General features: G+C 38.4%; 1 protein-coding gene across 3 annotated transcripts in view; it reads right to left on the bottom strand.

The window, feature by feature from the left end:
* Positions 1-21,471, bottom strand: part of LOC139767319 (sodium/hydrogen exchanger 9B2-like) — a 51,096-nt gene extending 29,625 nt beyond the window's left edge. The window contains exons 1-7 of one of the 3 annotated variants that reach the window (XM_071696599.1): positions 21,427-21,471; positions 13,782-13,889; positions 6,989-7,177; positions 4,532-4,657; positions 2,798-2,956; positions 1,392-1,511; positions 522-739 (exon numbers count right to left, since the gene is read on the bottom strand). In XM_071696599.1, the coding sequence (XP_071552700.1) occupies positions 522-739; positions 1,392-1,511; positions 2,798-2,956; positions 4,532-4,657; positions 6,989-7,121 (756 nt within the window). In that variant the 5' untranslated portion in view covers positions 7,122-7,177; positions 13,782-13,889; positions 21,427-21,471. Of the gene's footprint in view, positions 1-521; positions 740-1,391; positions 1,512-2,797; positions 2,957-4,531; positions 4,658-6,988; positions 7,178-10,578; positions 10,739-13,781; positions 13,890-21,426 lie in introns of those variants that run through there. The other 2 variants (XM_071696598.1, XM_071696600.1) reach the window with 2 other exon arrangements.
* Positions 21,472-26,456: the final 4,985 nt, after the last annotated feature.

The raw sequence follows: 26,456 nt of genomic DNA, 5'->3' as shown, positions 1-26,456 counted from the left end.
TTATTGTAAATCAATACAGAACACAGATAAATGTTTAAATGAATACATACTAAAGACATAGTAACTATATGAATAATACAAAATATAGTTAAATGTTTACATAAATAAATCATTTAAATGTAAATTCACCAAAAATAGCAGCATCTTTTTTAACATTTCTTGTTCAATGTCATTTTATGTCGTCTGGTTGTCCTATCCCCATACTTCTCAAAGAACTGTTCACTATGTATATCATCAATAAGTTATAAAAACTTAAAAGTTGTGCATCAGGTCTTCTCTCACTCTTCTCTCTTTCAAGGTGTGTATGTGTAAGCAAGTTTTTGTTCAAACAGCTTTATTTCCTTTACATGAGTCTCCAATCTTGCAAAAGCCAGTGGAGAATGCAATACACTATAATCTAATTGCAATGTGTAAATAAATGACAGCACTATGGCTTTACATATTTATAGTAAATAGATCCTGAGTTACTGAAATAATATGAGATGAAAACTGTTTTCCAAAACAGTCATAAGTCTCCTTACTCTGCCATGGGGAGGGCAAGTGAAGGAATACTTGACCAGCTCCACCACTGTTGGATGCTCTGGTAGTTCATGGTGGCTCCTTAGCAGCGACTTACAACAACTACAAGATGAGATCAACTTTTTAGAATATTTTGTACGAGAGTCCTCACTGTCAGACAATTTTTTTTCATCGGATTCTTTATCCCAGCCTTGAAGGTTTTCTTCAATTATCGTTGACCCTGAGAGGCAAAGAAGCATTTTATCATACAGTGCTTTAAAATTAGTATACTAAGTAAAGTTAGCTAATGTTCTAAATGAGGTGTGTCCAGTAGGTTAAGACTATTAGATAAAAGCTTGAATTAGCTCAACAGCCCATGAAGAATATAATTCTTTATTACATAAGTAAACACATTCCATCAAGGAAAGGACTAACTAATAACTGCAGTGCATCTCAAGAAATGAAACTCAGACTTAATAAAATCTACATCTCAGCAGATGATCATAAGCTTAATAACTTTTTCCACCATTTACAGGATCATAATCAAAACAATTACACAATATAGTCAATTACATCTCACCAGAATAATCTGAAGCAAATGTCAAGAATATCACCCTAGAACGTACTTCAAGGCAGTGTTTTCAATGTCACCAGCAAAATAATTAAAATGATGAGTTAAGAGAGTGAGCTAACCTTGAGCTTATATATAAAAATGACTGCAGCTGATAAACATTCAGTGCATATAAAGCACTAAGTACAAGTGGCATGATTTACATTAATTTTCTTATGATATAAAACTTGACCAAACTAACATGAAAAACAAGTTCCTATAATCAGTATACTCTTTGTGATACCCAAACCTTTACTAAATTCTTTTACATTATCTTAATTACCAATAGGTAGTGTTCCAGCTTCACTATATGTGCCTCTGCGGCTGTCTGTTGCTGAGGAGATGTAAGCATCCATCAGTGATCCATCTGTACTGGCCCCACGACTATGACACAAGTCTCGACCTGAAAAACAAACATCAATCAAGATGAAATTTTTTTAACTGTAGTTTTCAGCATTGCAAAAGCTCCTATCTTACAAAAGAAAGTTAAAAGTGATGAGGCAGTCACAGTGCAAAAACTAAGCACAAAGATCCACACTGATTTATTTGCACAGAATAAATATTTCCTGTATCTAAAATAATGTGATTGAGGCAAAATCTTCTAAATTTCACAGAATTCATATCTGTATATCATACACCCAATAATACTTCTCAAAAGTTCCCTGAAAATTACTGTAACTATACTGATTATTACATACCACTTGCATTACAAAAACCTAATAAAGATGAAAATGTATAATACATGACATCCATTAAATGTCAGTGTTTAATGAGACAATGCTACCTACTCAACTAGGGCAGCAAAGACGACAATGACTTAAGAATGACAAATGTAGAAATAAGAAAAAAAGAGTTGATTCTAAATGTGTCTATTCTGTTCACTGAAAAAACTCAAAACAAGTGCAAAGATGTGGCTGAAATGTTGTAAAACAAAAGTGCAAAACAGAGTAATGAAAAACAGATGAATGGTCATCTAATATTCTTCAAAATGTGTTAGTTTCTGACATAGTAAAAGCCACCAGGTAAGATTACACTCCACAAAGTATGTGTCAGAAGAAAATGTAGACAAGAGAAAAAGCAATCACAAACACTAACCAGAAAATAACTAAGGTTTGAAAACTACATATATATGCTTGTATTTATTAAAAAAAAATGAGGTTACACAATAAATGAAATCAAAATCATCTTGGGATCAGTAAGAGAAAGGGGCTCCTCTGCACTTTCTTAACAACCCCCTTGCACTAATGCCCATGTGGGAGTGAGATCCTGATAACTCAAACTTGAACTCAAATGAGTAAATACATTTGTGAATGCTTTTTTTCTGTTACTACTAATACCTTCATGAAAATTCAAATCTTAGGAAGCTAATATGAAAAATTTGCTGAAAGTTGTCAAATTCAGAATGTTACAGACTTACCCTTACCAGTGTGAAGTGGCAGCCCTCTCTGTCAATCAGAAACTTTTTGGACTAGAGTCAGAATGACAATGACAAGCAGCACATAATTATGCTTAGTATCAACAAGTGCATTACATTATTCTGTTAGTACAGACTATGTGGCATCCACTGCAGTGAAGTAGAACCAATGCTTTCATCTTATCAGAGATAACCCTTATCTCCAACTCATCTTCATCTCCAGACCATATTCATAACTTAAAGATTTTCTGAGCCAAGTGCAACACAAAACACACCTGATATACGACCAACAGAAATTTCACATGAGGAAACTTGGCTGGCTCCTCGACTATGGCATGTGTGAGGTCCTCCAGGTGTGGAATTGCTAATAGTCACAGAGTCACCATCTTCAACACTGTTAGCCAACCCAGGCTTAGTATCACATGGTTCTCCTGCTGATAAATAATTTCATGAAATCATAAGGAAAATTTTTAATGAAAAACATTCAAATATTCATGTACTAATAAATTCATATGTATCATATACTGTCTTCAAATCAGGGAAGTGCATGCAAAAATTTTTGAATAGTACCTCTTAAAAAGAAAAAATTACTGTACATGGTTTTTGACATGGGAGACATATAATTTGTATAAAATCATCAATGTGAAGAAATGTAGTCACATTTGAGTAAAAACTTGTAATAATACCCTTGACACTGACATATAATCAATAATAGAAAACTTATATACCTTAGAATGCCCTGCACAGCAAAACATTAAAAATAAAATACCAGTACACCATAATGAAGATGCCAATGATAAAATACACAATGAAAACAATGAAGAGAGAGAATACAATGCAGAAAACTGTCACAAAAATTTATCCCTTTACTTTTTAAAGCACCAATCATGAACTCTACAGCCAAAATCAGGTGGCACCTATTCCTCATAGGATGACAGGCCTGCCTGGACTAATCAAATAAATATACATGTATACCTTACCCTCCTTTCCCAGTAATCCATTCACACTCAGTCTCTAGCTGTCATGTGCACTGCACCAAAACCACAGCTCCCTATCCAATCCAGGCCCCACAGACCTTTCCATGGTTTACCCCAGATGTTTCACATACCCTATTTCAGTGTGCTGATAGCACGTCAACCCCGTTACACCACATCATTTCAATTCACTCTATTCGTTGCATGTCTCTCACCCTCCTGTATGTTCAGGCCCCAATTGTGCAAAATCTTTTTCACTCCATCCTTCCACCTCCAATTTCGTCTCCCGCTTCTCCTTGTTCCCACTACCTCTGACACATATATCCTCACACATTCTCTCCATATGTCCAAACCATTTCAACACATCTTCAACTGCTCTTTTTTTTTCTACATATTCACCATTTCCCATGTTAGCAAGGTAGCATCAAGAAAAGATGACTGAGCCTCAGAGGGTAAAATTCTCCATTGGCCCGTGCGTCTGTTCCCTCTGTTGGAAAATCAAACAGGCAGAGAGGATTTCCAGCTCCCCGCTCCCACCCTTTCTGGTTGCATTCTACAACACATAAGGAATACATGTGAAGCATTCTTTCTCCCCATTCCTTTTTTGTCTGTTTTCGACACATAGGGAATACATGTGAAGTATTCTTTCTCCCCATCCCTTTTTTGTCTGTTTTCCTGGTGCCACCTCGCTGAGGCAAGGAGTAGCAATGCTGTTTCCTGAGGGGCAGGGTAGCGCCAGGAATGGATGAAGGCAAGAAAGCATAAATATGTACATGTGTATGCATGTAAAGTCTGCATATGTGTATGTATATGTATGTATATGTTGATATGTATATATATGTATGTGTACATATGTGGGTATTAATGCATATATATGTGTATATGACTAGATGGGCCATTCTTCATCTGTGTGTGTGTGTGTGTGTGTGTGTGTGTGTGTGTGTGAGATTTCTCACACAGTACATGAAACTCCCCCTACAACTGAGAATGGAATAATAATGACAGAGAGTGAGACAGATTTAAATATACACTAACCTTTGTCTGCTACATCATTATGTACATTGTTCTCTTCTACATCACTGTGTATCAGAGAGGACGAAGGAATGTCAGGCACTCTCGGCTCAGGTGTGAGGGACGGTGGGGTATCAACAGTACCAGGAACTATGAGAAACAATTCACAACTTAAGCAGGTATTATAATAATACGCTATTAGGACGTTAAACAGTAAGAGACGTTATGGAGAAACATAAATGTGCATGTGGAAAGAAGGCAAAGGTAATGAATGACATTACAAAAATGTGAACTGAGTACTACTACTGATTCAGCAAAAGAAAACTAACTAATGAAAATCAAAGGTATGGAGATGAGGCATAGTGTAGGCACATATATGGTAAGAGATGGTGACAGGATGGCTTCTGCAAAGATGTATGATGACCTTCGTATCTGAGGATGATTCAAAGTTTGGAACACAGACAAACAGATATACCTTCCTACTCTGATAAGGAGCAGGAATAAGAAATTACATAGCAGTTATGACAACTCATCAACAAACCTAACATTATACACATATTCATATGAAAGGAAATCAGAATATTTTGTCTCTGTACCACAGCTACAATCATTTTTCTAAATAACCATCTACAGAGTTCTGAAGTAAACGCTGTTAGAATCTTCAAGCAACTACTTTTTTCTAATTATCACCACATCAATTATATTCCATGTAATATATCATTCACAAAAGTGCTGATGCTAAACTGTTTAATGCTAGAAGACCTGGAATTATGATCATGAGAAAAGTTAAGGGTTAACACTTCTAACAAAGTTGACCCTGTTATTGGCCAAATGCACAATTAATAAAACCACTGATGCTTTGGTACGTATCCTCAAACTATAAGTTATCTTTCAAAAATGGTTTGGTTCCCATATTGTGGCCTTTTCTTGTTAACTCTTACTATCACTTGAGAGTCTTTCCATATCTTCTGAATTCCTTCCCCCATTGTGTTTATCTACAGAGGCATACTTATTCTTTTCACAAAATCTGCTACAAGAAAGCAGAACTTGCTTATTTCAAAACCCACCAGCATTCATGATTCCAAATTACACTGAAATGTTAAGCAAAAGAATCTGTATGTCCAACCCTCTAACTGTGGGAAAAGATGTCCATGATATAGACATTAGAAAAAGTATACACAGCATCTGAATAGTTCTTTTTTCCAGGTTATATCTATACATTTGCTGAGTGGGCTTTAAATTCCATGGCCTTTCCTACGTGCTATCTATATTTCCATTTCTGCACAGAATTCCTGTTCTTACAAAGGCATTAATGTTAAATATCAAACAATTATTTTATGAATCTACACACTACTCATCTCCATTTTCTGATTTTAAGGAATTCACAATACTGCAAAACAATCTCTTCATTTCCTCCCTCATATTGTTTACCAGTCCATACTTTAAGAATGCTGATAACTTCCCAATCCTGTATGAATCCTTGCACCTTTCCATATCTTTTCAATGTTTCTGGATTTGACAAAATGGAATTCACACCTGATTCTTCTCTTTAGTTTCTGACTTAACAAAATACTTCAAAACCTAACTTTTTTCTGCACTTCTTTTCCTATCAGTCACATAACATGAATGCTAATGGAAGTATGGTATTTCCAATTATCATGTCATCCCTTACTATATTTTCTTTCTTTACATTTTACATTCACCTTCCTTATTTCCAATCTGTTAATTAACTGATATCCAAGGGACCGCATGCCACAAAGAGAAATGGAACCCATGAAAAATCTTTACACATAATGCTGCTGTGACTTGCTTTAGTATCAAACTTCCATGTGACTCTTCAGCAGCCTGACCACCTTTCATAAGCATCATAAGTGAAACTCAATCACATTTGCTCCTTTCCGACAAACATATCAGTGCTTCTGTTACAACTCTGTACCTGCTTTCCTCTCTTGTGTTTATGTTTCATATTTCTACATAATGTCCCTCTCCACTAAATTACTGCCTCTCACACCCCACATCTGCTCTTCTTTCACATAAATTTATCAATGCTTTTAATGTTTTACCATACCTGCTCACCTTTCTCATGCTCATCAAACAATAAAGGCACACAATCCCTCCATATTTACTCGCATCTCACACATCAGTCGTTTTTCTACATATCCATAAACATATTACATGTTACACTGAATGTAACTGCTTGTATTATCTTAAATAGCCCTGGCCCAACACCTTACTTCTAGCCAGGGAAAGGTATACTCAACTGAAATAGAAAAAGAAAACCACATAAAAGTCTATAAGGTATATGATTACATCTACTCTAGCACTCTTAAATTTTTCACACAAAACTCAACTACAGTGCTTTAAATCTTTAAAGATGTTTAAAACTTACTGATTAAGCCTTCTTAAGTTTAAATCAAGAACTAAGCATTAACTCAAAAAAATAAATAATAAAGTAATCAAAACAATACAGAATGTTCCAACCAGAATTCTGTGATGACTGTTCACTGTTGTTTTGAGAGTCCAGCACCTCTAGGGCAACATTGAGATTAGCATGTTGGCTGTCCGATGGGTCATGGGTGAAAAGTGGGTCTTGTGAGTCTGATTTTCCCTCCATCTCAAAGCTTCTATTTTCTGTTACTCCTGAGTGGAACTTTACTGTGACAAAGGCATCTGCAATTAGTAAATAAAAAGTTGACTGAGAATCTGAGGATTAAATAAAGCAACTCTACTTTTTCATTACATGGGTGTATGACTGGGTGAAATCATTCACTTTACCAGTCCCATGATTGGGTCAAATCATTCACTTCAGCAATAAATTTGCTCTTCCTAGGCTTATAAAGCTAAATATATGCCATATAACAAAGTCCCAGCAAGACATACTTTCCAGTTAATTGCTTGGTTTATACATGAAAGATTTATAAACTGTAAACTAAATCATAAGATTAATTCATATGAATTACAGGCTGAGCAACCATGAAATTTATAAATGAACTTGTCTCACATTTTCGTACTTTTTGGGGTAAAAAATGCAAAAAAATCACCATTTGAGAGACCCTTTACAAATTACTGCCTACTGTATGCTATATATAGAAATGGATTACCAAAAACCACTTTTCAATCACCTGAAATAGAAAAAATCATCATATTACTAAATTCAACATAAATCACTTTCTAAAATACAATGCATTTTCATTAACAAATAATAATTGGTTCCAAACTGCATTCTGAGTTTAATTCCCAATCAAATGATGCACCTAAGAATCCTAGAGTCCAAAGGGTATATTGTATTACAAAACCTTAAATATTTTTTGATCAAGAATAATTTTCATGCATTTCAGTGTTAAGCTACCATCAAATTTCATGATAAATCCAAAGTTACACCCAAACAGCAGCAGCAGTAATTGCAAAGGTGACAACTGATCTTATCATTCATACTCTGCATTACTTTTCTTAAATATCAAAAATTAGATAAATACACTGGGAACTTTAAAAGAAAGTTTCGTAAGAAAAAATATGACAATGCAAAATTTATCGTGGACAGTCAGAGTGAGCAAAGGGGCTAACAGCAGCAAGACAAATGCTTACTAATTCTCAAATTCTTTTCATCTTTAACAGTCCAGTATATCACTATCTACAAAATAAGTAATACATTATCCTGAACTCTGAATTTGTATCAATGAGATCAAATTTCACAGGTATATAAAAGGAGGCTAATCAAAGGAGTGAATAAAGAATCATTTCCAATATGAATGATGGGACTTAACTATGTATTCAACGTCAATGAATGCAGAACAAAAAAATTTCCAAGATTCAGATAACAGGAAGTGTGATAATAAAATAAAAGCACAAAGTGTGATATTATGATTAACAATTCTGGAAGTATGCTTCAAATCTTTATTGAAAGTTTTAATCAGAAAAAATAATTTTGTGCCTCAAGCAAAAACAAGCATGAAAGACAATACACAGGAGAATATATCTCATTTCTATTCCTCTTAAGAAGAAAAAAGTTAATATGTCACCAGTAATCAGGTCACATGATTAACAGAAACATTTGACAACATAGTCTTATCTGATTACATCATCTGTTATCACTGCTGCTGTTTGCTGTACTTTATGTTACCTTATCTCTCCATGTGATCTTTAAAAATCTGAAAATAGTATCCGTATGTACCTTTCAAAATAAGTAACAGTAATCTTAAATAGAAGTATTTACCATATTGAAATGGCAACATACTCATAGGTGGCATGTTCAATGATCAATATTCACCCTCATCTTTAAAAATATTTAAGGCCATTGCTCAGGTTGGATCAGACAGCACTAGAGATGTTGCCACATGGCCAGCATTCTGGGCATGTTTAGGCCTCAGTAGGGATAAAATTAATTCTCTAGCATTTTAGGCACTATTTTCACATAAAAATAGCTTTCTCTCAAACTTCTGGTTCATACATTTCAAACATAGCTGTCTCTCATACTTCTGGTTCACACATTTCAAACATGGTGAACTACTAGGAAAAGTCCCACAGTCTGTAACAACATGATCTTAAGTATCATCATGGAGATTTTATTAAGCACTGCCAAATGCTTCACTGTACAGCACTGTGGACATTTCTATATGATTTTGTGAAGCAGTGCTAAACTTTTCTTTATGTAGTACTATGGACACTTCTATGAAACAAGTTCTTGTAACATTCTCATTTTACTGATTCACTTTACAACCTATTCAGGATTCTTGACTTGCTTTATTTAACCAAAATTTGACTAGTCAGTAAAAGTGTGATGAATTAATCATTACTGATCATACTTCCCACAAAGAACACGAAGTTAGATGTATTCTTTCAGCTTTTACAAGTTGGAGACCTTCATCTGAGTCACAGTATAACGTAATACTATGTTAAGCACAAAAAAAGTTATGCACTGAGGGTGGGAAGAAACACGGCTATCCGTACAGTATGGATAATGTACTTCTTGTAACGATTACTGATGAGATGAGTTTAAGTATTCCCAAAACAACATATTCTATCGAGTGATGCACATACAAGTACCCAAAACTTCTGCCAAAACAAACTCCATATTCAAAAGAATAAAGAATGCCTTTAGCTTATGGACAAAAGTGTTCTGGGAACTATATTGTGCTCTAAAGCAACCATGACAAAAACAATTCAGGCTTGGTCTCTACCTTTAAAAAAAAAGATCAAAAAATTAGAAGAAAATATGAAAAAGCATCAATTTACTTCGAAAACTCATGGATCTGACATGCACAGACTAAGAAAGTTAAGGCCTGACAACACCAAAAGGCAAAAGAATAAGAGAAGCAATCATATAAGTTTTTGACAAAAGATAGCTGTCTAGAGTTGCTTTTATCTTTTTTCTTTTACTTTGACACTGAAGAAATGCCATATCAGAAAAGTATAGCACAAGCTTTTTAAGCCAGGGAACCTGCTAATGGAAAAATTATGCCCCCCATTTCTATGAAAATAAATTATTTCAGGAGCATTCATGAATGTCATTCATTCTCTTGGCTCTTCCATATCCATAAAGGTAAGAAACATCCACATGCAAGCATTCTTGTGTGACATATGTCAATCTAAAACATATCCAAGCTGTGGAAATTTCCTGATTTAAAGTCTCTTATTAGTCGTTTATGCTATTCTATCAAAATATTTTTATTGATAAATTGTCTCAACAGACAACACTATCATTAACCTCAATTTATTTAGTTTTGATGAATTTCATTGGCACCGGGTGATGTGAGATCCTGAAATCACACAAAGAACTGGACCAAACCTATTGTTCTTATGCCCCGTAGGATGATGTCACGTGAGGTGGTCGACTCAACCTGGGTCAGTAGGTCAGTCTGGTATCTGGGTCAGGTCATCTCAGGTCATAGTTGCTCAGGCTTATTTACGTCATATGTATTCTATAAACACCTCTAGGCCTCAGACTTATGACATGAGATCATTTATGAATATAAATTCTAACGACTTACGTCCCGTCCTTATATTTTTTGACCGTTTTTCCACATCACCAGATCTGACCCATTTCAGGACACAACGTAAACAAACATATTTACCTCGAACATCTCACAAACCACACTGCCTTTATACAGAAACTGCTTACATATGAGAGGTCTTATTCATGATTATTGATAATACTGCATGAATATCACTTTTAAGTAATAAATGACTAGCTTAAATCGATAAGATCTTTCCCTCGGCTCTCGCCCCCCCTGGCCACGGGGACAATTTCGTCCATTAGATTTGGTGCTGTTTTTCTTTTTTGAAGAATTAATTTCATGCATTTATATAATACACTTCTTTCATGTTATTATTGCATAGCAAGTGATGTATTATACCCGTAATACATGTGAAAATTTGAGATACTTTGATATGAAAAATTAACAAATAAGCATTATAATTACTGATTCTTAATACTCCACGGTGTTGTAGGTCAACTAGAAGTTCTCAATGAAGAATGAAAATAAAGTCAAGGCATGAAGATAAACTTATAGATAAGTTTGGCTGGAACAAACTTGCCACATTCTTAAAAGAAAAAAAAAAAGGTTTGTAATCATATAGACGAAAATACTACAATCTGTAGCAGCAGATCAGCTGTTGCCCGGTCAGCTGGTGCAACGATGCTGCAATTTCTTGCATCTAGAAGTAGACCATAAAAAAAAGATTTAGACTTTAATACAATATTCATGACTATTTGGTTATCAAATTTACATATGGTCATATAGTACCAGGAATACTGAAAGGTTGCTTTAAAATGCATATAGCAAGACTCACATTGGAATTAAATTTTGGTGAATGAAGCATTTCACCACATCTTCCACATCACAAAATCCATTCAAAAGAGTCCACCAATCTACAACTATACACGGGCCATCCTTTGTCAATAATGGCTCCATGACTACACATTCCCAACCTGTGCCAGTAATGGCACTCACGAGACCGGACTGTCATTTATATGAAACCATGCCAAGCTTGGTCTTGGCGAATCTTTACTACATCCAAATAGCCAAGCAGTTTGTGTTGGATGAAACCAGCAACATCTACCCCTTTGCTAAAGCGATGTTTTAGGTTATTCATGAAATTTCTGACATTTCCTCACCTATAAATAAATTAGATTCTACTAAGGTTGACAAATATACACTGTGAGGCTTCAGGGATCTGCTAGAAATAAAAACAGTATCTATAGAGAGAACCATAAGGCTTCACGAAGTAAAGACAGGAAAAAATGTTTCTACCCTTCTATCGCCTGATTGCTCTCACATCTATTATCTTCTCAGTCCTCGACACTTCCTAACTCTTCATTTCTTAAACACTTAGAAACTCATTCCTTTCTTCCTAATCACTAACATGGATTCCATGGTATATAGGTCAACTGGTGATCTCATGTGTACTCGCCTTTTTCTCCTCCTGTCTTCGAGACACGTGAATCTTTTATCATAGCCTTCGACACTTCCTTCTTTCTGACTTTTCTACTTCATCTCTGCATTAGTACTTTCTAGCTTTATTTCTTTGTACAATTGATAGTGAAAAGACGCCTTTATCGACATCAGGGACAACACCTCGTATGGCCTACCGTCTTTTTTTCTCTGCACAAATGATTTTCTTTATGTATCCCCTAAACCTATTCACTCTTACGCCGTTGGCACCACTACGCACACAGTTCTAACTCACTTTCCCTCTCTTCCTCACTTCGATACTCTTTCTTTTTCCGGTAGTGGCCTTATTTTTGGGTGATGGGTGCAGAAATCAAGCAATCAGGAGTTTCCAGCAACGAGTCAAGGGTGCGATCATGATCTTGTTCACAATCAAGAAGGAATTCCTGTGTCAATTCTGTAAATGCTTTGTATAGTAATTATCGATCACGCTTTCCTTATGACTTCATAGGCGTATCAGAGAATACTGCTAGCTGTTAAGGAGAAACGACAAAGATTTGTTACAATTTCCACATACAAATAGAGCTCTATGTACATACAAACTATTTTCACAAAGTTTGTGAGCTTACAAACTACTTTACATACAAAAGACGTAATGGAAATTACCAATATTTCAAAGCAAACATTATGTACATACGACCCACTTCTCACAAGCAAAGTTTCAACACAAGTTTTACATTAATGATTCTACGGACTTTAAAAGATTGTTTAGATTCTTTTTTTTTTTTTGTCTCTAGAAGTGTACGATTTTACAATCCACGTTTCACATAATCCTACGGACTTGCAACCCATTTTCCGAGGAAAAAAATTGTACTTTTCACTATCAAGTCTACGGACTTAACAAACTTTTTTCTCAAACAAAAAAGGCCACACTTACATTTATATTTTCGCAACAAAATTATACGGACTATGAACCAAGTTTTGAATAGTTTGTTTCTTGAGTGATGAATCAGTCAGTCGTCTGCTCTGATAGACTAACTGTTACAAAGGTCACCCTCAAAGGTCAAACCCCATCTCCCTCAGAACCAGCACTGAAGCCCCTCATCTCACCAGGCCTTACCGGGCGAACAATGCACAGCCAAGGTTAGCCAGTGTCTACATTGGTTGTGTATTGTAGAGTCAGGGTAGAATGGACGCTTGGGAGGAAGTGCTTCTCCCTATGGCACAACCTAATGTGTATATCAAATATTTTGTGCTTTACAGATACAAAAAAACAGAAATGATGGCTCAGGTTTTTCTACTAACATTCTTACATCAGCAGAGAGAGAGGCAAAATGGGGCATCGGAACTTGAATCTAAAAAAAAAAAAAAAAGCACATTATCTAATATTCATGGACATAATTACTTAAGGGGATTATTACTTGAATAATATATGCTTTTGGGGGTTGATAAGGATATCCAAAAATTACTAACAAAGTCTCATCAAATATCCAATTGCATGTAATCTAAGTGGACTACACTGTTTAAAAATCCACGTATACAAAATATTCCAGATTTCCATATACAGTGACGCATATTGTGGTCACAACCAATATGTACGTATTATGATTTTTTGTTTACGTCAACTGAGACAACATGGGCAAGTGAAGCCCTAATCCCTTACATTATACATATATATGTACTACTTCAACCCTTAAAAATGTTTCTGTGGTCGGCCATGCCACCTCATGATTACATGTTGTAGACTCTGCTGCTACTCTTGTCTATGTATCTCGTTCAATAATAGGTTGATACGTTAAATTAAAGAATATAAAGTCTAGGGAAAACAGAGGTTGGCCTTGCACTGGTCGTCAGCAACGAGTCAAAGACAGTATATAAGACCTCACCTCACACACAGCTGGCAGCAGCCGCTCGGTGGCAGGGAAGCAGGAAGTCCTCTCGCAATCAACTTTCAGGAAGGAAACGATGCAGGACGTGACATCCGGAATTCAAGTCTGGATCAATCAGAAGGTAAAGAAGATTAGTCTTATAGCTAATCATTTCTAACACGGAAAAAATAAAAAAAGAAAGACTGGGTCCAGTCAATGAGTTTCCATTCTATTCGATATCACACAGAAAAAAAAAAAGACACCAAGTGATTTTATAAGAAGCTCGGCATTATTGCCTGGAAACAACGACATCAAAGGCATCCCACGAAGCGAAAGGTTATCAACGGAAGAGAGAAAAAGAATTTAACAAAGAATCATTATGGACTCCATGAAAAGATTATAAGAGAGAACAATTACTGCATGAAATATATGAATGTAATGTTCACCTCCAGCTGTCAGCAGAGAAGGGGGACGTGATATTGTTACTCATACATATCGATGTCTATCTAAATATTCAGTATATTCATCTATACCTCTAACTGGACGAATATCCATCCACCAATTCATCTACCTAAGCAACCATCCATCCATTTCTAAGTTCATCTAACGATTTATATTATGTATTTGCCCCACCTATATATATCTAGTAAAGAAATGTATATCTTAAAAAAATAACTAATACCTATAAACGGCGAATATGAATGAAAAAATAAACAGTTAACTACGTCGGCAACCAGGTACCGAAAACGAGTGTTGGGAATGTATTTGATAATAGGTTGATAAGTTTCTCGTAGTTTAAGCACCAAATTCCATAATGTCTCACGGCAAAAAATTTACATATTTAGGTTAAGATTGCAAATATTTTCCTATTTTAACAAAAAACCATTGATTCATAGTCATCAACATTCTATCCCTCATTAAAGGAGCAAGCCCGGCCACTCCCTGCTTCGCAGCCAATCCGCCCTTGGTCCGCGATCACGTCTGGGAGGGAAAAACATCGTCAAGGGCGCAACAAGCACTCCTCAATTTCAGGAATCTCGGTTACAAAGGTCAACAATTTCATCAGTTCCCAGCGTTATAGGGCGGGAAGATAAACATAAGAGGTCGAGCCAATATCCAGCATTAATATTCAGTAATACCGAAAAAGCATACGTAAGTTAGAATAAGAGTTAAATTACTATTGAACAAAAGACCGCTGTGGGAACCGTCAGGTGGTGGACAAGAACCAGCCCGCGCCGTGAGCTCCAGGGATGCCGCCTATGCAAGGCCATTTGCCAGGATGTGATGTTTTTCGCTTCCCAATTCCTACGTGATTTCTTCGCCTCATGTACCTTACTTTTCATCTATTTTCTGCATTGCTGACTACTGTTTGATATTTCCATGGTTTGTGCGTGTATGTGAGCGTATTTCTCTTTTTCAACGCATGTGGATTGTGTGTGTGTGTGTGTGTGTGTGTGTGTATAACGTATAAGATACTGTGCAACGGTCATTCTTTTAGTGAATTCTTATTCTCAGTTGCATGTACACCCTTCTCTGCTTCTGGTTTTTGATATTTTCAAAAGGGTCTTCATTTGTGTATGACCACATAAAATCACAGGGACGTTAATCAATGTCTGTAGCACTGCTGTGCTTGTGTACATGTAGTACACATATAATACACGTGAACCACACATCACGTAAATGTGTTACATACATGTACAGTGCACACTAATTCCACGTGCAAGGTTCATACATCACACTGCAAATGTCATGTTTACAGGTCTTTAACTTCACATTACACTCAATGTATGGCACGTGAACCACACACCACACGCACGTGCACAGTTAGTTCTTGGCACCGTACCTCAGACTTAGGTGCATGGTGCGTGTGCTATGCTCCACACTTTACATGAACGGAACACATAACATACAACACACACGTGTGCAAAACATGTACATCACGAAATAACCAGGTCATACGGTAACAGCACCCAAGAAGTTAAACGTACAAGTACCAAACTTCATGAATACGTCGTAAATACTGAATTCCATGACAGACAGATCTCCATTTAAATAATAATAACAATAATGATAATGATAATAATGATAATAATAATAATAATAATAATAATAATAGCAATAATAATGATAATAATAATGTATAGACATCAATAATAGCTTATTCTCTTTACCCCTCAATTTGTCCCTTGAGACAAAAATTCTTACCTCAGAACAACACAAAACATGAATTATCATACAGACATACTTTGTCCAGACTCAAAATTAAGTTTCGCATTTCCATAAAGTTCCGATGCTTAATAAGTCTCTCTCTCTCTCTCTCTCTCTCTCTCTCTCTCTCTCTCTCTCTCTCTCTCTCTCTCTCTCTCTCTCTCTCTCTCGCAAATATAGTGAAATCTAACTGCACAAAAGACTAAGACGTTGCGATTGTGACGTCGATAATCATCTAAACCTCTAAGTAATATAGGTATAAAGACTGAGATGTGTAAGTCCCAAATATACGAGGCGTCGTCTGGGCCACAGTGGCGCCTGGCTGAGCGAGGCTTGAGTTAATGTTTTGTACCCAGTCCGTCAGGGAGATGGCGCGAACATCCATCTTCAAATCAACGATAGGTCAGCAAATGTTATGGTATCTTTTTCTTAAATTCTAAATGCATCCTATGGAACTGGCCTATTATCACGAGTAAATATAAACTGGATATAATCATATAGGATATGGCAAAATCTAACTAGGCGCTCTGTATATTTAACCACTTGAGCACGACCTGCTGCCAACGGGTATAATGACCAGGCGTTTTCAAAGGATGGTTCAAAGGGCCATCATACCTGAGGGGTCGCACTGCTGTGCTCAAGGGACTTAACTCTAAAGGGAGACAGACCGAGAAGTTTGAAGGCGGGTTTAGGAACTGTAAGATGAGCTGCCAACACCGAGAAGAACTGAGACTGGTTTTTAAGTTCATGAGCGACATTAATATGAGATTTTTTTTTTTATCTTCTGTATGATCACAATTCCCTGGACTGAGAAGCACAACAGATGGAGCAGAATATATTCTAACATCACCAGAGCAGTTAACATCTGAGTCTAACAAGAGATGACAGGAATGGTTTGAACATTGATTTGATTCATGTTATGATGAAAAAGTTAGGTGACAGACGGAGCTCCGCTAGTATATCTTTCTATCGTAATCATTGGTGCAAAATAAACGATATGCAAATAAGCGCGCGCGCGGACACACACGTACGCCTAAGTAGGTTTTTTGTTTATACATGTATGTGTGTGTGTGTGTGTGTGTGTGTGTGTGTGTGTGTGTGTGTGTGTGTTTGCATACATATATACATAGGCTTAAAAGCATGGTGCATACGAGTGTAAATAAAAAGAGGCAGGGCAACACGAGTGTAAAACTCCCTGTAACACACATATAGCAACACACACACACACACACACAAACGCGCGTGCGTGCACATATGATTTGTCGGGACTGGAATGATCCCTACATGTGTTTGCGGATGATCCTAAGGTCATGAGGGAAAAAAGGAATGAGGGTTGTATCAACTTACATGGCGTTATTAAAAAAAATCCAAAGTTGGTCTATCTTACATGGATGATGAGGTTCAGAAATATACTAATGACAATGAAATAACGTTTGATAAGGGCTCCATCTATATATATATATATATATATATATATATATATATATATATATATATATATATATATATATATATATATATATATATATATCACGTAGTGAGAAACATACTGCAGGAATCTGTGTGGAAATGTCTTGGGAATCGACACTGTACCTAACCTGTTACCACAGCTCAAACTTCGGCGAATATAAAGGACTGTCAACTCATCAGGATACTCACAGCGTACAGTTGGCCTCTCAACTGGGGTCACCACGCTGAATGGAGCACAAAGAACTAATAGAGAAGGTTAAAGAAAAGGGCGGCTAAGATGGTGGTACCAAAAAGTTAGAGTTGATCTGCACCGACGGGTAAGAGACCGATAAAACTTAACCCACCATGGAAGAGAGAAAAGTAAGAGGTGACTTGATCTCATACAACTATTAAGTTTCCAAACCAGTTTAATGCAGTCGACGATGAACGGTTCCTCGAAAAATGTAAATAGAAAACAACCAGAGGTCGTAACATTAAGCAACAAAGGTGCTAAAAAAAGGAAGTAAAGAAGTACTTTTACAGGTTCATGTAGAACATCTGAAGATTCGCTTAACCTACTCCAAGTTTTTCGTTGCTAGGCCACGTTGGGTAAGGTTATATCAGAGAACAAATCTAACTTAGCCATGAAAATGCTGACTTAAAGAGATGGGGTGCCCCCTCTCACAAGTGTAAAACTCCCTCATCGCACAGCAAATTGGGTAATTATACATAGGCTGGGATGTGTAAGTGTCATATACAAATAAAAACATCGTACGTATATACAAGGTTAAGAGACGGAGCAAAACGAGTGTAGAACTCTTTCCCCGTAGCACACAAATAGTAATCACACACACCCACACACACACACACACACACACTACATATTAGTCTCCAGCAAGAAAATAGAACCACAGATCGTGCTAATGACATCATTAAGGAGCACAGGAACCTTGTATCCCCCGGAGGAATGAGTACCACAACAGCGCTAAGTCTTATTTTCCTGATGGTGAGTTGAGTATAATCCGATCACGTGCACCCTCCGTGATTTTTTTTTTTTTTTTTTTTTTTTTTTTTTTTTTTTTTTATACTTTGTCGCTGTCTCCCGCGTTTGCGAGGTAGCGCGAGGAAACAGACGAAAGAAATGGCCCAACCCCCATACACACGTACATACACACGTCCACACACGCAAATATACATACCTACACAGCTTTCCATGGTTTACCCCAGACGCTTCACATGCCTTGATTCAATCCACTGACAGCACGTCAACCCCTGTATACCACATCGCTCCAATTCACTCTATTCCTTGCCCTCCTTTCACCCTCCTGCATGTTCAGGCCCCGATCACACAAAATCTTTTTCACTCCATCTTTCCACCTCCAATTTGGTCTCCCTCTTCTCCTCGTTCCCTCCACCTCCGACACATATATCCTCTTGGTCAATCTTTCCTCACTCATTCTCTCCATGTGCCCAAACCATTTCAAAACACCCTCTTCTGCTCTCTCGACCACGCTCTTTTTATTTCCACACATCTCTCTTACCCTTACGTTACTTACTCGATCAAACCACCTCACACCACACATTGTCCTCAAACATCTCATTTCCAGCACATCCATCCTCCTGCGCACAACTCTATCCATAGCCCACGCCTCGCAACCATACAACATTGTTGGAACCACTATTCCTTCAAACATACCCATTTTTGCTTTCCGAGATAATGTTCTCGACTTCCACACATTTTTCAAGGCTCCCAAAATTTTCGCCCCCTCCCCCACCCTATGATCCACTTCCGCTTCCATGGTTCCATCCGCTGACAGATCCACTCCCAGATATCTAAAACACTTCACTTCCTCCAGTTTTTCTCCATTCAAACTCACCTCCCAATTGACTTGACCCTCAACCCTACTGTACCTAATAACCTTGCTCTTATTCACATTTACTCTTAACTTTCTTCTTCCACACACTTTACCAAACTCAGTCACCAGCTTCTGCAGTTTCTCACATGAATCAGCCACCAGCGCTGTATCATCAGCGAACAACAACTGACTCACTTCCCAAGCTCTCTCATCCCCAACAGACTTCATACTTGCCCCTCTTTCCAGGACTCTTGCATTTACCTCCCTAACAACCCCATCCATAAACAAATTAAACAACCATGGAGACATCACACACCCCTGCCGCAAACCTACATTCACTGAGAACCAATCACTTTCCTCTCTTCCTACACGTACACATGCCTTACATCCTCGATAAAAACTTTTCACTGCTTCTAACAACTTGCCTCCCACACCATATATTCTTAATACCTTCCACAGAGCATCTCTATCAACTCTATCATATGCCTTCTCCAGATCCATAAATGCTACATACAAATCCATTTGCTTTTCTAAGTATTTCTCACATACATTCTTCAAAGCAAACACCTGATCCACACATCCTCTACCACTTCTGAAACCGCACTGCTCTTCCCCAATCTGATGCTCTGTACATACCTTCACCCTCTCAATCAATACCCTCCGTGATATATATATATATATATATATATATATATATATATATATATATATATATATATATATATATATATATATATAAAATGTGTGTGTGTGTGTGTGTGTGTGTGTAAACATGACTGGCGACAGATTTGAATCTATGGTGAAGCGACTCTGGTATGTCGTGCTCAAGGGTCGTTCCTTCTGACACTCTTAGTGTGAGACAAAATTCTGTTCGACTTTTCTACGCCACTTTGACTTACATTAAAACTAAAGTAAATACTTTATTAATATAGTGATACTAAACAGTTCACGAGGTCGTCCACCGGTCGTCACACTGTATTAAGTAAGAAAACGAGAGCCCGGTCTACAGGGCATTCAGAGGTCAAGGTAAACCCTCAGCGAGTCTACTCTTGTTGTATTGTAGGAAAATTTAGTCCATGATCATCTCTCCGATCCGATTCGTCTTTACGAGGGGGAACTAATATATTTTCTTACGGGAGCCCATCACATCGTAGTCTCTACACACTTCATCACCACCACTTGTTTTGCTTTCGCAAGTCACTGAGGTAAACTGCTTTGGTAAACTAACTCCACGTGATATGAAAAGTGTCCAATGTGTGAATATTAGATCTTTACTGTAAATGGGACTGAGGCGTTGAAGTTTCTTGCCTTTTCTGTATTACAATAGAAACTTTAATTATATTGGTCCTAATTATTAGAATACGTATTCACTTATATATCACAAACACGTATATAAATGTAAAGTTCGTAAGTCCAGGTGCACGTGGGCTAAATTGTGCGAGTAATCATATACTTCACACCACGCATTCGTCTTGTTTCACTAATGGCACGTCTGAGAACGTGTTTGTCGTTGACAGAACCCCGCGGCAAGCTCGAACCTGGCGAATGTTTTCACATACATCATGTGGTGCCCGAGGGCTCCCGCCCATAGTCAGCATCGTGGTCGTGAGGGGAACCAGGGTCGTTACAACAAGAGCCATGATGATAGCGGAAGCTGGACGACCCTCACCCCTGGCTGGGGTGAGGGTCTGGATTCAGCCTCTACTTGCTTCCACCGCGGTTTCTTGTGATGACGACCATGGTCGTGCACGAGAGGTGGGTGGGTCGTCCACCGCTCCTCCCTCCCCCACTAACCCCTCACTCTCTTTAACATCACTGTCACTTACCACCAACACACTCACCACCATCATCTTCAGAATCACCTTCATTATAGCCACCAACATCCTCGTCTGTCACCTTCACCAACACCATCGCTAACGCCAACACCATCACTCTCACTGTCATCACCACCATCACATTTACTATCACCACCACCATTATCATCCTTATCTCCACCACTTTACCCTTATCATCACCACGATTGCACTCACGACAACTATCACCCATTTTATCACCATGACTCTGTCGTCATCACCATCACTCTTACTCTCACCACACTATCTTCACCGTCACCATGAACGACCTCCCTGCAGCAGAAGGGCACGTCGTACCGTGCGCGTCAGGAGAGTGTCGGTCCGGTACTGATGATGTGAGGTGCACCAAGCCTCACCTCCAACACTGTCCACCTTCCTCAACCTCTCCCCTCCCCCGCACCCGCCTAACACCTCCACTACCCTCCCCAGGAACACCCCACCACTTAACAACACCTTCAGCACCACCTACTCCATCTTCACCACCACCTACTCCATCTCCACCACTACGTACTCCATCACCACCACCTATACATCATGGTCACCAACAACAAAAAAAAAAACTCAATTTTACCCATCAGGCTCTTCGGGCATTTCATCTAATTTTCAGATAAATCTAAGACTTCGTTTCGTAGTAAATATCCTAAGTCTATGAATATCTCAAATATCAAATATCATAAGTAACCCGAAATATATTTACTTCCCAAAGTCTACATGACAGACGCACTTCATGTTCTTACACGAGCGTAACAACACTTGAGATCCTCTGCCTGGCGGCCGTCAAGAGATCGGCTTACCAGTGTCATAAACTAGTTCCCTTTCCAGCTGGCATGACCTCTCGTCTGTCACACTCTTTTGAAGACGAGTGACACTGGGACTCACTAAGTCCTCATTGGCCACCCCTTACGCATACTTGAAATTATCTATCAAGTTCTTAAACCGATAATATTTAAAGTATAACTGAATTGCACCGTCTTAAATTTGTCACACCTTTCATACTTCAGTCTGTATGTAAAATACTTATCAATATCTCTAATAAATGTTAGTATTTTATACTTTCGCATAAAAGATCATAAAAGAAAGTTTATCATATGACAAATATTACGTTATTCGCCAGATCAATTTAATAAATCTATTAGATAATTGAATATCTGAAAAATAACATGGCAAATTGTTTGACTTTTCTCGACCCTATGTAGAGTAATGGTATAAGTCCTCTCCCTCCACGAAGGACCCATGCATGGCTTTGTGGTGAAGTTGCAAGGCAAGCGACCTTTTACACTTACGGTCTAAGGATATCTTTAAAAAACTTGTCTGATCTGCACTTGACGCCCGACATTGAGGTCATATCTTCATTAACAGGGTTTGTGGAGCGTGGCTTGACGGGAACAGAGACGTTGTATGGCACTTGTGACGAGTTCAATGACGTGTGATGGTTACAATGACGTGTGGTGTGCAAAACTGACGTGGTTCGATGTACAGTGACTTGGCCTGACGCGTAAACTGACGTGATGGGCGCTATGACGCATGTTGTGACGGTCTGTGAGCAGAGGAACAATGTAATATGACGCATACGACATCGTAGTCTTGACGTGTATAGTGACGTGGTATGGCGAGGAGGAGTGACCCTGGACTTGATGAATCGCAGTTTCGCGGTTTTTAAACAACAACGGGAAAGTGTATAGTTCAGATCCACAACGATTTTCCTTCATAAATATAAAGTAAATGTCAAAGTTTAACACAAGTTTGGTTAAGGATATCTTAGATTTGTTTATTTTCAAACGTTTTGTTTTTGCGTCATTTAACTCCACGTTCACATTCATTGTCAATGCCCCACTGAAGTTGTTTGTTGTTTGAGACAGGAAAAATGAATATACGGTCCAGCTTGATGGTGACCATGTAAAGTACTAATTATAAGTATCGCCTTGGAGCAAAGATTCGCTTTTAACCAATAAAAATTTATGAAGAAAGCTACAGAAACATGCGCTCTGGTCATACTGACGTGTTCCATTCGGCATAACAACTGCAACACGGGACGGAACGGAACGGTGAACACGGGACGATACTGTAAACACGGGAAGGAGCTGTGAAGATGGGACGGAACTGTGAACACGGAAAGGAGTGAAGAATACAAGAAGTCAGGCTAGAACCTGAGACGACTGAGAGCACGGAACGGAACGGTGAACAGTTACTTAAAAAAAAAAAATGGGGAAAACAAGAGACAATGGAAAACAGGAAGGATCGAGTCTTTCTTCTCCGCCCTCGCACTCCCATGGCTCTTACCAACGACCTTCATTTTTTTTTTTTTCTAAGCGTCCTACGGACCTATTTACGGCAATATTATTTTCTGTAGCTGAAAATCGTTTGTCTTATCACTGACAGATTCACAAGACAACTGATTTTACTGAATGGCAGATTTCTGAAAATGCATCTGCGTTTAACGAAACGCTGGACCATGAGGTAAATTCTCTTTAAGAGTTAGGTTATAATACATAGCTGAATGTCGCTCGGCTATACTACACAGTCAGCTGACTGTCGGTGATAAAAATAAAAAACACTGAGCCAAAAAGTAATAAAACTATGAACGGGAAAAATGAGCAAAGTTATGAAATATTGACCTACAATTAAAGATGCGAGAGTAAAGGTTATATATATATATATCAGGCCAGGAGCTGTTCAAAATACGATTTTGGCTTGTTAGATCCACAAGAGCAAGGCGGGGTTCGCCCGCCATCTGCTGACCTCTTATTTCCTTCGATTCTTTTTTTACATCTCCATCATCCTCTTTCCTGTCTTCACCACTATAGCTGCCCTTTCCTGGTGCTAGTCCACGACCCCTTCCACAGGAGCTCCTACAGCTCCAAGGCTACGGTACACACATTAAGGTAAGTGATGGACGCGAAGCGAAATGTTTTTTGACGAGACTATGACGCTGTTTCGTCTACTGACGATGACGTAGCCTCGCACAATTTCCAGAGGAGGTGGCTTTTCACTCGCAGTGTAACCTGCAGCTGGACGAGTCCGGAAACCCTACTCTCTCTTCCTCATGTATATATATATATATATATATATATATATATATATATATATATATATATATATATATAAGCATCACATAAAAGTCCGTCCGTCAACTGAAAACTAAACACCATATCAAAATATTGGTTGATTCCACAGCTAGAGTGGCGATGGCGGGGTTGAATACATCAGTGCAAGGTGTCAGGTGATGATACTCTGGTCATCTGAGCTGTTCTGGCATGGCTATTGTGGCCAGTGATATGGCTTATCACCAAACGTGTGACGAATTTAATGACATAGCGGACGTGTGTGTGCATGAACGCTCGGGCAGAAGGGTGAATTCTCCGCGGAAATCCCGGGCATCTCGATCATGTGGTCCGGGCACATTATATCTTCAGATTTGGACAAAAAGAAAGAAGACATCTATTTTACTCCAGATATTTAAAGTGTTCAATATATCCCAAAAATCAGATTTCACTGACTCATTCATTCGAACTCCAGAGACGAATCGCCGACCGTGCTCGAATCTTATGAAGCGGGCGATCGAGGTTTATCCATTCGCTGCAGTTGTCATCATGGTATTGTTCATCTGAAGGTGATCTCTGTAATATCATCTTGCTCTGTTCATCCTACTCTAGGCATTTACAGATTTTGTGGTCTTTTCTAGTCCATTCAGGTCCACAACCAGGAGGAACCAGGGGCTTACTGCTCTCCTTAGGAACTTCAAAGCACTACCCCTCCCCTACCAGGCTTGCTACAGTGGGGACTCGGAGGAGAGCCTGAAGCAGTCCCCTTCGAAACTTTTTGACATATAAGGGAGGCCAGAGGGGGTGGACTTGGGTCCCTCTAGAAACTTTCTAGCAACCTCACCTGTGCACATTTTAGTGAGACGTGTGTATTATCTTATTTCCATCTCTTTCGTATAATCAGAATGAACATTACGTTCTCTTTTACATTATGAATGAATATGTTGATTAGTTTTATTATCCCAATTCAAGCCTTTTTTACTGTTGCATATATATATATATATATATATATATATATATATATATATATATATATTTTTTTTTTTTTTTTATACTTTGTCGCTGTCTCCCGCGTTTGCGAGGTAGCGCAAGGAAACAGACGAAAGAAATGGCCCAACCCCCCCCCCCCATACACATGTACATACACACGTCCAGACACGCAAATATACATACCTACACAGCTTTCCATGGTTTACCCCAGACGCTTCACATGCCTTGCTTCAATCCACTGACAGCACGTCAACCCCTGTATACCACATGACTCCAATTCACTCTATTTCTTGCCCTCCTTTCACCCTCCTGCATGTTCAGGCCCCGATCACACAAAATCTTTTTCACTCCATCTTTCCACCTCCAATTTGGTCTCCCTCTTCTCCTCGTTCCCTCCACCTCCGACACATATATCCTCTTGGTCAATCTCTCCTCACTCATTCTCTCCATGTGCCCAAACCATTTCAAAACACCCTCTTCTGCTCTCTCGACCACGCTCTTTTTATTTCCACACATCTCTCTTACCCTTACGTTACTTACTCGATCAAACCACCTCACACCACACATTGTCCTCAAACATCTCATTTCCAGCACATCCATCCTCCTGCGCACATCTCTATCCATAGCCCACGCCTCGCAACCATACAGCATTGTTGGAACCACTATTCCCTCAAACATACCCATTTTTGCTTTCCGAGATAATGTTCTCGACTTCCACACATTTTTCAAGGCTCCCAAAATTTTCGCCCCCTCCCCCACCCTATGATCCACTTCCGCTTCCATGGTTCCATCCGCTGACAGATCCACTCCCAGATATCTAAAACACTTCACTTCCTCCAGTTTTTCTCCATTCAAACTCACCTCCCAATTGACTTGACCCTCACCCCTACTGTACCTAATAACCTTGCTCTTATTCACATTTACTCTCAACTTTCTTCTTCCACACACTTTACCAAACTCAGTCACCAGCTTCTGCAGTTTCTCACATGAATCAGCCACCAGCGCTGTATCATCAGCGAACAACAATTGACTCACTTCCCAAGCTCTCTCATCCCCAACAGACTTCATACTTGCCCCTCTTTCCAGGACTCTTGCATTTACCTCCTTTACAACCCCATCCATAAACAAATTAAACAACCATGGAGACATCACACACCCCTGCCGCAAACCTACATTCACTGAGAACCAATCACTTTCCTCTCTTCCTACACGTACACATGCCTTACATCCTCGATAAAAACTTTTCACTGCTTCTAACAACTTGCCTCCCACACCATATATTCTTAATATATATAT

The sequence above is a fragment of the Panulirus ornatus genome, chromosome 59 (assembly GCF_036320965.1).
Source record: "Panulirus ornatus isolate Po-2019 chromosome 59, ASM3632096v1, whole genome shotgun sequence".
Lineage (NCBI taxonomy): Eukaryota > Metazoa > Arthropoda > Malacostraca > Decapoda > Palinuridae > Panulirus > Panulirus ornatus.
This window is presented reverse-complemented; position numbering and strand designations above follow the sequence as displayed.